Source organism: Tamandua tetradactyla, chromosome 3 (genome assembly GCF_023851605.1).
Source record: "Tamandua tetradactyla isolate mTamTet1 chromosome 3, mTamTet1.pri, whole genome shotgun sequence".
NCBI lineage: Eukaryota > Metazoa > Chordata > Mammalia > Pilosa > Myrmecophagidae > Tamandua > Tamandua tetradactyla.
Window position 1 is genome coordinate 173246781 of NC_135329.1, and position 12001 is coordinate 173258781.

Consider the following 12001-nt stretch of genomic DNA (forward strand, 5'->3'; position numbering starts at 1 on the left):
CATCCCTTATTAGTTACGTGATTTTAGGCAAGTCACTTAACCTCACTAAGCCCAAATTTTCTCTGTTGAATAGGGAACAGCCCTCATAGGCCTATTGTGGTGAAAATTATGCAAGACATACTTAGAACTCAACATGCATTTCCTTTCATCTCCATCCCTTTATTCAAGAATAAATTAAAACCATTGCTTCTATGGGATGCCAAATTGGCCTATTCTCTTATAATCAATAGTCGTAGGTTGAGCTTGAGCAAAATGCATTTTCTGATTGTATAATATAACCAAGCAATATTTAGGAAAGTGTTGTTCAGATGGTTATCAGACAATTCTGAAGGCAGGTATTATGCTTCATCCTCACTTGAGGCCATCTTGATTCATTGCCAAATAATTCATTTTTAGGTTGATTTCATGAATTTGATACTCTCAAAAATATGAAAAAATAACCTACAAAATGAGAAAAAATAATTCCTAAGCATATATAAGAGTTTATTATCTAGAATATTTAAAGAAACCCTACAGCTCAGAAAAAAAAAATAACTCAATCTAAAAATGGGAAAAGCATTTGAATAGACATTTTTCTAAAGATGATATACAGACGGCCAGGAAGCACATGAAAAGATCATCAACATCATTGGTCATCAAGGAACTTCAAATCAAAACCATCACAAGATACCACTTCATATCTATCAGGATTGTTATTATTAAACACACACACACACAGAAGTAAAAGTATTACGAGGATGCATAGAAATGGGAATTCTTACATATTGTTTGTGGCATTATACAATGGTGCAGCCATCATGGAAATCAGTATAGCAGCCCCTGAGAAAATTGAAAATAGAATTATCATGTTAAGAGAAAAACATCATGCAATTTAGGATCTCACAGCTTTATTGAGTGAATTATGAATTGGGAAGCACCCCATTCAGAAAGTAGACAGGAACCACACCAAGGAAGTTAAAAGGGGAAGCTTATATAGGGTGAATGTGGAAACAAGTGAGGAAATGTTCAGACTGGCTGATGTAAAGATTTCATCTTATATAGGAGGGGTCATAAAGAGTAGGTACAATCTGATAAACTATATCTCCTGGACCAAAACTGTTTTATCATCAGTTGCTTATCTGAAAATCTGTAGTGTAAATTCTGTTGCTTCATTTTGTCAAGAAAGCCCCTGCAGTTCAATTATTTTTATTTCCTGGAAAGTCCTTTCTCTGAAAGCAGTCCCTCCTGGCAAAGCTCAATGCAGGCAGTCATTTTATTTTATTTAACAACATATGACCCAGACTTCCCACTTGTTAATATATATCCAAAAGAATTGAAAACAGGGAATCATACAGATATATGTACACCAATTTTATGGCAACATTATTCACAATAGCCAAAAGGTTGAAACAATCCAAGGATCCATCAACAAATGAATGAATAAACAAAATGTGGTATTTACACACAATGGAATAACACTCAGCCATAAAAGGAGTGGAGTGTTGTTGCATGCTACCACGTGGATGAACCTTGAAGATATCATGTCAAGTGAAATAAACCATTAATAAGACATCATGTTGAGAGGTAAGATAAATATTGTATGATATCACTTATATGAAATAACTATAAGAAGCAAATTAATAGAGATAGATAGTAGATTACAAGTTAGCAGAGCTTGGGTGGTGGTGGAGAGAGTAATTGCTTAATGGTGCAGAGTTTCTGTTTGAGGTGCTTAAAAAGTAGGGGTAATGGATATTGTTGATAGTAACACAATATTGGAATGCAATGAATACTACCAAACTGTACACTTGAAAGTGGTAAAATGGGAAATTTTAAGTTGTAAGAAGTTACTACAATAAAAAGTTTTTTAAAATGTCAGCATTGAAAGACTGGACAGGAGAAATTTGTCACCAGGGGCATCATATTAACTCTGAATATGCTTGAGCATATGCATGGTGATTCCACAAAGGAAACAATTCAGTGGAGCTTCACTGGGTTCTGATTACCCAGAGGTCACCTTTCTAAGTTGTTTAAACACATAGGTTAACACATCAAATGTTTTTCATTTATTATTTGTGAAAACAGGAGATAATTTATTTTGTATTCTTTGCATCACAACAGAAATTTTATAATAGTGTATTAGTTTCTACTGCTTTTATGACAAATTAACACAACTTACAGGCTCAAAACAATAAAAATTTCTAGTTCTGTAGGTCATAAGTCTGACATGAGTCTCATTAGGTTAAAACAAGGTGTGGCCTAGCTATATTCTTTTTGGTGGCTATAACCTTTTAGAGTCTGTCTGCATTCCTTGGTTCATGGCTCTCTTCCTCCATCTTCAAAGTGAACAAAGTTACTATCTTTTATCCTTCTTCTATGATTGCATCTCTCTCTAACCCAGATGGGAAAGTCTTCTGTTTTTGAATTCTCATGTGAATAGATTGAGCCCACCCAGATTGTCCAAGATAATCTCTCTATCTGAAATCCCATACCCTTAATCATATCAGCAAATTCTCTGTTACCATGTAAGGGAACACATTCACAGACTTTGAGATTATGGTATGGATAACTGCAGAGGACATTATTCTGCCTACCACACATAGTGACCAACATCATTTGTTTCAACTATGGAGAAGCTTAAAATTTTTCTACTACTCCTACAAAGCATTCTAGACATGTGAAGAAACAGGAAAGCATAACCCACACATTGGAAAAAAAGAAACTGTCATTGAGACAACTAGATGCAGATTTAACAAAGACCTGAGCATACCTAAGGCTGTACTGCATCTGCTCTGCCCCCATTCTTTCAGAATAACACAAGAAAATAGAAGACTAAAATAACTGAGTCACTAAACAAATAAACAAGCAAATAACAATATTAAGTCCTAGGAGGTTGGGTTAGTACCCTGACTTGCTATCATACATTGTCTAAAGCAGCCGTTAAAAAAATGTTATGACAAATGCAAAGAAATAGGATAGCATAACCTATACATAGGGAAAAAAGAAATTGTCATGAAAAAAACAGATGTCAGACTTAAAGACTTCAAAGTAGCTATTGTAAATATGTTCAAAGAGCTAAAGGAAACCATGATTAAAGAAATAAAGGGACGTATGATAGTGTTGTGTTGAGTAGAGAGTATCAATAAAGAGACAGAATTTATACAAAAATTTTCCAAATGAGCATTCTGGAGTTGAAAAATAACATAACCAAAATGAAGATTTCACTAAAGGGGGCTAACATTAGATTTGAACTGGCATAAGAAAGAATTAGTGAACTAAACAACAAAAAAAAAAATGATAGAGAGTATACAGCCAAAGAACAGGGGAAAAAACAATAAAGAATAAACAGAAACTTGGAAAAATGTGAGACACCAATAAATGCACCAATATATGTGTAATGGGAATACCAGAAAGAGAGGAGATAAATGAGCAGAAAGAAATATTTGAAGGCATAGTGAATAAAAGCTTACCAAAATTTGAAAAATAGTAATCTGCACATCTAGAAAGTTCAACAAATTCCCAGTAGGAAAAATACAAAGAGATCCACAAGCAGGCACATCATAGTAAAAATGTTAAAACCCAAAGATAGAAAGAAATCTTGAAAAGAACCAGAGAGAAAATTCCTCATCACTTACAAGGGACAGCAAGGTTAACAGCTGACTTCTCAACTAAAACAATGGAGGCCAGAAGGCAATGGGATAATTTACCCAAAGTACTCAAAAATTATAAACCGTCAACCAAGAATTTAATATCCAGTAAAGATATCTTTTAAAGATAAAGGCATTCCCAGATAAACAAAAACTGAGATATTTTATTACCAGCAGACCTATCTTACAAAAAATACAAAAGGAAGTTCTTCAGGCTGAAATCAAGTATTAAAAGGATCAATCCATCAGGAAAGTATAACAGTTATAAACATATTCATACCTAATAGCAGAGGGCAAAAATAAAAGAGCAAAAACTGGGAAATGAAAGAAGTAGACAATTTAATAGAACAGTAATACCTCACCCTCAAGAATGTATAGAAAACTAGACAGGATAACACAAGAAAGTAGAAGACTTGAACAACACTATACAAAACTGAACCTAAAAGACTTCTATTTATTACCCATGCAACAAGAACAAAATACACATTCTTCTCAAGTGCACATGAACTTTCTTCAAGATAAACCATGTGCTAGACCATAAAACAAACCTCAATAAAATTTAATTTAAAGGATAGAAAAAATATGAAGCATGCTTTCTAAACACAATGTAATTAAATTGGAAAACAATAGCAGGAAAAAAATGACAAATTCACAAATATGTGGAAATTAAAAAAAAAACTCTTAAATAGCCATTAGGTTAAAGAAAAATTCAATGGGACATTGAATAATACTTTGAAGTGAAAGAAAATGAATACAGAACATATCATTACCTATAGGACGCAGCTAACAGAGTGCTTAGAAGTAAATTGATAGTTTTAAATGCTTATATTTAAAAAGCAGAAATATCTCAAATCAATACACTAACCCTGAACCTTAGGAAGGTGGAAAAAGAGGAGCAAACTAAATCTAACAATAAAACAATCAGAAGGAATTACATAATAATTAGAGTAGGAAATAATGAAGAATGAAAAAACAATGGAGAAAATAATTGATACCAAAAGCTGGTTTTTTGAAAAGATTAGCAAAATTGACAAACCCTTAGCCAAACTGACCCAGAAAAAATGAAAGAAGACACAAATTACTGGAATCATAAGTGAAAGAGAGGATATGTTTTTACAGAAATAAAAAGAACTATAAAGAAATATTAGAAACTTCTACAACTCAACAACAAAAAGAAAAATAAGCCAATTTATTGGGCAAAGCACTTGAATAGACATTCCTCAAAAAAAGACAATTGGCCAATAAGTACATGAAAAGATTATTAGTCATTATGTTAGGGAATTGCAAATCAAAATCACAATGAGATACCACTTTATTTTCACTCAAATGACTCCAATAAAACCTAGAAATAGGAAATAACAAGTGTTGCCAAAGATGTGAAGACAGTTAGAACAATTGTATATTGTTCTTTGGAATGTCACATGGTATAGCCATTGTCAAAAACAGTTTGGTGTCTCCTCAAAAAGTTAAATATAGGATGTTATCAACAAAGCAACACAAATCATCCTCTGAAAAAACCACCCAGAGATTTAGCAAATATAAAACAAATTCCACATGCTTAGAATTCTGGAGGATGGCAGAGACTGGAGGACTCAAAAAATACAGAATCGAAGAATTCAGGAGGAAACTTCTGTCCCAGACTGGCCAGTCTTCTTCCCTCCTCTTTAATTGGTCCTGCACAGCTTGGAGATCTTCAGAGGCAGAGGCTCAGTTTCCTCCCACCAGGGACACAGATTATAGAGGAATTCACAGTAGTGATTTAGAACCCTGCACATATCCAGCCACGGTGATCCAAGTCTGCAGAGACTCCAGGCACAACATTAGCCAATGAGGAGAGGTATATGTACCAAAGTGATCCCAGGGCAAGGGGTAGAGTGACTACAGCAGAATGGTGGACAGTGCTGCACTCACTCAAACCAGCTACTGTGAATGGGACTTCCTGAATGCAAAACTGACTTTTCTGGACTGACCTACTTTTCTGGATTGACCTTATCTGGATCTCCAGTGGCATATCCTAATGGAGAAGAAACCAGGGGCAGAAAAGCCTCACAGAGAAAAAAAAAAAAATTTAGTGGGTTAAATTGAACTTCTGTAACACTTAAGGGTCCCAGAACTGAAAAATGTAAAGAAACCAGGGCACTGAGTGAATACAAAAATTAAAACAAATCACAGGAGCTGGGGAGAAAATTCTGCACAAAAATAAACAGAACAGATCAAGATTCCCAGAGAAGAAAGGAAGCTTTCTCATGGATGTGAAATAATTACATAAAAAGTGCAGTCTTAAAAACTGTACCATGTGTTCAGGGCAAAAATCAGAAGAAGAGCTAACAAATCTGGTCAGTTAAACTTGGCTATTCTCAGGTCCAGAATAAGTTGGACCAAGCATCAAAAAAGAGCCTTAACACAAGTCCAATCAACAATAAAACCCTAGACAAGAGTGTAAAGCTGACCTTCAGAGTTAACTCATCAAGATAAATCAGATGCCTTGATATCAGCAAACAATTACAAGCTAATCTAAGAAAGACAAAAATATGGCTCAGATAAGGGAACAAATTAAAACTTCAGAGGAAACACAGAATTTGGAACAACTAATCAAAGAAGTTCAAACAAATCTCCTAAATCAATTCAAGGAGATAAAGTAAAATATGTTTAAAGAGATAAAGGATATTAAAAAGACAATGTGTGAGCATATCAAAGAATTTGAAAGTATAAAAAGAAACAAAACAGAAATTTTGTGAATAACAGGCACAATAATAGATTTCAGAAATACACTAGTTCTAGAAATACAACAGATGTGAACAGGTAGAAGAAAGAATCAGCAAACTAGAAAACAGGGCAATCAAAATCACATGGGCAGAAGAACAGATAGATAAAAGAATAGAAAAATTGAGCAGTGTCTCACTTTTAAAAATTTATTTAAAAATTGACTGTTTAACACAAAAATAATACCAGGTATTATTTTTAATAATTGCAGGTCCTTAGAGCAGAAATGTATGCCAGATACCTGAATAATGGGAGAGAATAATGGATACATATTGTTGCATGGTTCTGAAATTATAGTTGCCATGGTAATATTACTTAAAGTGAGCTAGTGAAGATAAAGATGGATTTCTTAAAGCCTTCAATAAGTTACTATATAATAAACCAAATAAGTATAGCTAAATAAGCCAATGGTAGAGATGGAAGGGAATGGTAAAAATATGCACTTAATCCAAAAGAAAAACATGGTAAAAGAAAAACAGAACAAATAACATATGGCATAGAAAGGAACCAAATAGCAACATGGTAGCTAAAAGCCTAATCATATTGATAATTGCATTAAGTGTAAATGATATAAAAATTCTTATTAAAGGCAAAGATTATTAGAATGTTTTAAAAAGCAAGATCAAAATATATGCTGCACACAAGAAACCCATGTTGAATAAATATAAAGACACTGCTAGTGAAAATCAAAGGAAGGAATAAGTTATTCCACGTAAATACTAACACTAATTTTTTAAATAAATAAAAATGGCTGTTTTGATAACAGCCAAATTATTGGATAATATTCCAATATTTTGTATATAAAGGGACATTTTATAAAGGAAAAAGTGTCAGTTTATCGATAAAGAAATAGCAATTCTAAATCTTTATGACTTCAGTAATGGAGCTTTAAAATATATGAAGCAAAAACTAATGGTACAGGAAGAACTAGAAAAATATACAGCTATAATTGAAAAGTTCAAAACTACTCTTTTTGGTAAATGATAGAACAAGAAACAGAAAATCAGTATGCATAAAGAACAACACTAAAAATCAAACTGATTTAACTGACACTGATCAAAATTCTACCACCACCCCCCCCCCTTTAAAAAATAGCAGAATGCACATTACTCTTAAGAATGCATGGAAATTTACCAAAATAGACCATATTCTGGTCAATAGAATAGGTCTAGTGGTATGCTCAAGCTAGCCTAGATGAGCTGATTTTGCACCTCTCTTCCCAACCCCATTGTCACAATGTATCTTGAAATTAACCACTGAGTCTCTGATGCCAAACACTGAGAGTTGGGGCCTTTTTTATCATAGAAACCAGCATACTAGCATGTTTTATTCTGCTAGACTGCCAAAAAGCAATATATCAGAAATGGGCTGACTTTTAATAATGGAAATTTGTTCATTCACAGGCTTACATTCTGGGGCCATGAAAATATCCAAATCAAGGCATCATCAAGATAATGCCTTCTTCTGGAAGAGAGGTAGCCAACAACCTGGACTCCTCTGTCAGATGGCAAAGCACATGGTAGTGTCAGTTGGTTTCTTCCTCCTCTTTTGGATTTTCTTCCTTTCAGTTTCTCGCTCCTTTGGATTTCTTTAGGTTTCTATGGCTTTCTCTCTCAACTTCTGTGTATTTCTTTCTGTCTTCATCTCACTTATAAAGAACTCCAGTAGGAGGATTAAGACCTACTAGGGTATGCCTCAACAAAAACAACCTAATAATCTAATTTAAAAATCCCATCTACCATAGGTTCATGCTCACAGGAATGGATCAACTCTTAGAACATAATTTTCCAGGGTCCATAAATCCTCCACAACATCACATAGCACAACATTGAATAAGTGTCAATAACATTAAAATCCTGATATTATTCAGAGTATGTCATTGACACAGCAAAAGAAACTTATATATCACTCACAGAAAGATATCTAAAATATTCCAAATATTTGGAAATTAAGCCACACACTTCTTAATAACCCAAAGATAAAAGAAGTGATCATAAAGGACATTAAAAAATGTTTTGAATTGGATAACAAAGAAAGCACAACATAGCAATATTTGTTGAATGCACCTAAGGCAATATCTGGGTTGTAGGGGGATGGGAGAGGAATATATACATATTTACTGGTGCCTGGTTGCAAGTATCTCCTCAAGAGCCTACCCCTACTTAGATTTTTAGGTCAGTTTTCTCTTTCCTCAAATCTGCTATGGACTCAGCAAAAACTGTGATTTTTGAAGTTAGTTTGTTCTTTTTTTTAGTATAAAGATGAAAGGGATGTACTTTCTTTCTCTCCATCCAGAGCAGAAACTAAATGTTTCTAAATATATTCTTAGTTAAATCATTTAAAGACATACCTACAAAGATATAAGTATATCTTTAAATGATTAAAGTAATGATGAAAACCAATTTGTAATCAATGCTCTAAATAACTACAATATGAAGCTGGAAAAAGAAGATCAAATTAGGTCCAAAGCAAGCAGAAGAAAAGAAATAATACAGATAAGAACAGAAGTCAATGAAACAGAAAATAGATAAATAAAAGAAAAATCAATGAAATCAAAAGCCTATTTTATGAAACGATGAATAAAATAGATTAAAGTCTAGCTACATAAAATGAGGGAAAAAAGAGAGGAGACATAAATTACCAATATCAGTTATAAAAGAGGGACATACTATAGCTCTTTTAGGTGAAAGGAATAAGGAACTATTATGAACAGCCTAAGGCCAACTAATTCAAACAACATAAATGAAAATTGGCAAATCCTTAAAAGATACAAGTACTAAAACTGACTCAAATTTTAATAGAAAATATGAATAGCCAAATGCTTATTAAATAAATTAAATTTTGATTAAAAACACTCTTTCAAAGACAACTCCAGACAAAGAAGTCTTCAAGGATTTATACAGAAAATAATAAAATCATACCCAAATACTTTCAGAAAATAGAGTGGAAGGGAGTACTCCCAAACTTGATTTATAAGGTCAGTATTATTCTGATACCCAATCCAGAGACATTACAAAAAAAAAAAAAAAAAAAAAACAGTCCAATGTCCCTCACGACCATAAATTCAAAACTTCTTTGGCAAAATATTAGCAAATGGAATGTGGTAATAGCAATACATAAAAAGGATAATACATCTCTGGAATGCAAGTTAGTTTAACATTCCAAATCAGTTCATGAAATTTACCATATTAAGAGAATAAAAAGGAAACAGCACATGACTGACTCAAAAGATACAATAATAGCATTTAATAAATTTATGATAAAACTGATAGAAAACCACAATTACAAGAAAGTTTCTTCAACTTTTTAAGAGCATAAAGTGCGTGCACACACACACACATCAAACATTATACTTAATGGTTAAAAACTTAACGCTTTTCCCCTAAGATTGGAAACAAGTCAAGGAGATCCATGTCACCATTTACCAGTTGTATTTAATAATTAACTGAAGGTCCAAGCCAGTACAATAATAATTTTAAAAAAAGAATGAAGAGAAACAAAAGAAAAAGCATGCAGTTTGGAAAGAATTTAAACTGTCTTTGTTCACAGTTAAGATAATTATATAAACAGAAAATCCTAAGGAATCCAAAAGAAGCTCACAGAATTAACAAGTAAATTTTGCATGATTGCAGGGCACAGGTCAATATAAAAATATAGGAACGGCTGGAAGTTGAACCAACATTTAAAACAATATCAAGAATGCCATACTTTTAGGGATAAATTTAACAAAAGATGTGTATGCCATTTAACAATTCTAAGAGAAATCAAAGATATAAACTAATTGGGAGACATTCCATGTTCATGGATTAGAGGCCTCAATATATTATTAGTTGTAAGTTCTCTCCAAATCCCAGCAAGCAGGACATTTAGTTTCTGCTCTGGATATAGAGCAAGAAAGAACATTGCTTTCATCTTTATAATAAAAAAAAGAGCGGGCTAACTTCAAAATCACAATTTTTGCTGACTCCATAGGAGATTTGAGAAAGAGCAAACAACTGACTTTAAAAGGTAAGGAGAGGCAGGATCTTGCAGGGATAATTGCAACCAGGCTCCAGTAAGAATTTGGGTATAATAGTCGATGAATTGATGATGGCTAAGTGTGGGCTGATAAGACAGTATGAAGACCCAGCGGGCTGAAATTTTGGGGGCACCTACACCAAAAAAAAAAAAAAAATGAGAGAAAGATCAAAGAATGTTTCTACTGTTGCAGATCTAAAAGAGGGGAATAGCAGCTGTGCTGTGCATGAAAACCCATTTGAGTTCTTTCTCTTTCACATACACAATTAAAGTTATGATCTGTGGGGTGAAAGAAAACAGTGTCACATTTAAGCACTTGTGAAAACTCATCATAACTAGGGAAGGGAACCGAAAAAGATTCTACATCTATGAAAGTGATAGAAGAATTAAAAAGGCCATGCCCATGAGACCCTGGACACAATGCCCTCCTGAAACTAAGACTTAATCAGAGCAACAGAAACTGTCCCCATGCTGTCCTCCCCCAGTAAGCTAACAAGCTTTGAATAACAGGTAACAGCAGAATATTATTAGGAGAAGGAAAAGAGAGGAGTAAGAGGACAAAGGAAAAGTCCTCTGAGATGCAGTACAAAGGGAAGATCTGAAGCTGAGGGGTAAACAGACACTACTTGGGGAAACCAACTCTTACCCTAAACACAAGTTATCACTACATGTGTTGAAGCCTGTGACACTCTAATGTTAGATACAGCAATAACAAACCTCAAGTCCAGCCCGATGCCTAACTATCCTAATTCAAATGTTCCTCACAAAGGCAAAGCCAAAGGAAACACATGCCCATTTCCAGGCATAAAATGAACTCAGTCTGTACTGTCCTGCACAAGATGTCCAGCTTTTAACAACAACAAAAAATTAGGAAGCATAGGAAGAGACAAAAGATTCTAAGAGATAACACAATCATTATAACTAGGCTCAGATATAATATAGTTATTGGAACCACTTAACAAGGAATTTACATAGAAATACTCTAATAGAAAATGTGGACAGTATGTAAGGTCAAATGAGCAATTTCAGCAAAGATATGGAAACTATAAGAGAAAAATCAGATGAACATGACAGAAATTTTAAAAAGATAGATGAGAGATGCCTTTGGAGGACTCACCAGTAAAATTGACACATCTGATAATCGGTAAGCACATAGCTAGGTCAATAGAAATTATTCAAACTGAAATACCAAGAGAAAAAAAGAGTGGATAAAGAAGAACAAAGAACCGAGGAGCTTTGGGAAAATATCAGATAGCCTGACATGTGCATAATTGGAATTCCAAAAGAAGAGAGAAGAGGGCAGAAGAAATATTTGAAGACGTGATATGAGATATAAAATGGCTAATTCAAAAAAGCTATGAAAAACTCTATGCTTGTGATGGCTTTGAAATTTATTGTTTTTTAGTATATATGGTATTTTTCACAAAAAAGAAAAAAAAGTTCTTCTAGCCTCCACAATTTTGGAACAGCTAGGAGGAAAAATCTGAAATAGTGAAATGATAATCTGTAACAAATTCTGATATCTGTTCTGTACCTACTTATTGAAGTGAACTTCGAAAAACAAAATAAAATAAACTCTATACTTATAAATTCTT

The 12001-nt window shown here is 33.5% G+C and overlaps 1 protein-coding gene across 21 annotated transcripts in view; it reads right to left on the reverse strand.

Annotated features, from left to right (window-relative positions):
* Positions 1-12001, reverse strand: part of LOC143676488 (uncharacterized) — a 339453-nt gene that overhangs the window by 138759 nt on the left and 188693 nt on the right. For 14 of the 21 annotated variants that reach the window (XR_013172135.1, XR_013172133.1, XR_013172128.1 and 11 more), the window contains one exon: positions 762-819. The exons of the other annotated variants lie outside the window; for them this stretch is intronic. Coding sequence is in view for 2 of the 14 variants with exons in the window: in XM_077151999.1 (XP_077008114.1) it covers positions 762-777 (16 nt within the window). In the remaining 12 variants the exon portion in view is untranslated. The remainder of the gene's footprint in view (positions 1-761; positions 820-12001) is intronic. 21 annotated transcript variants of the gene reach the window in all.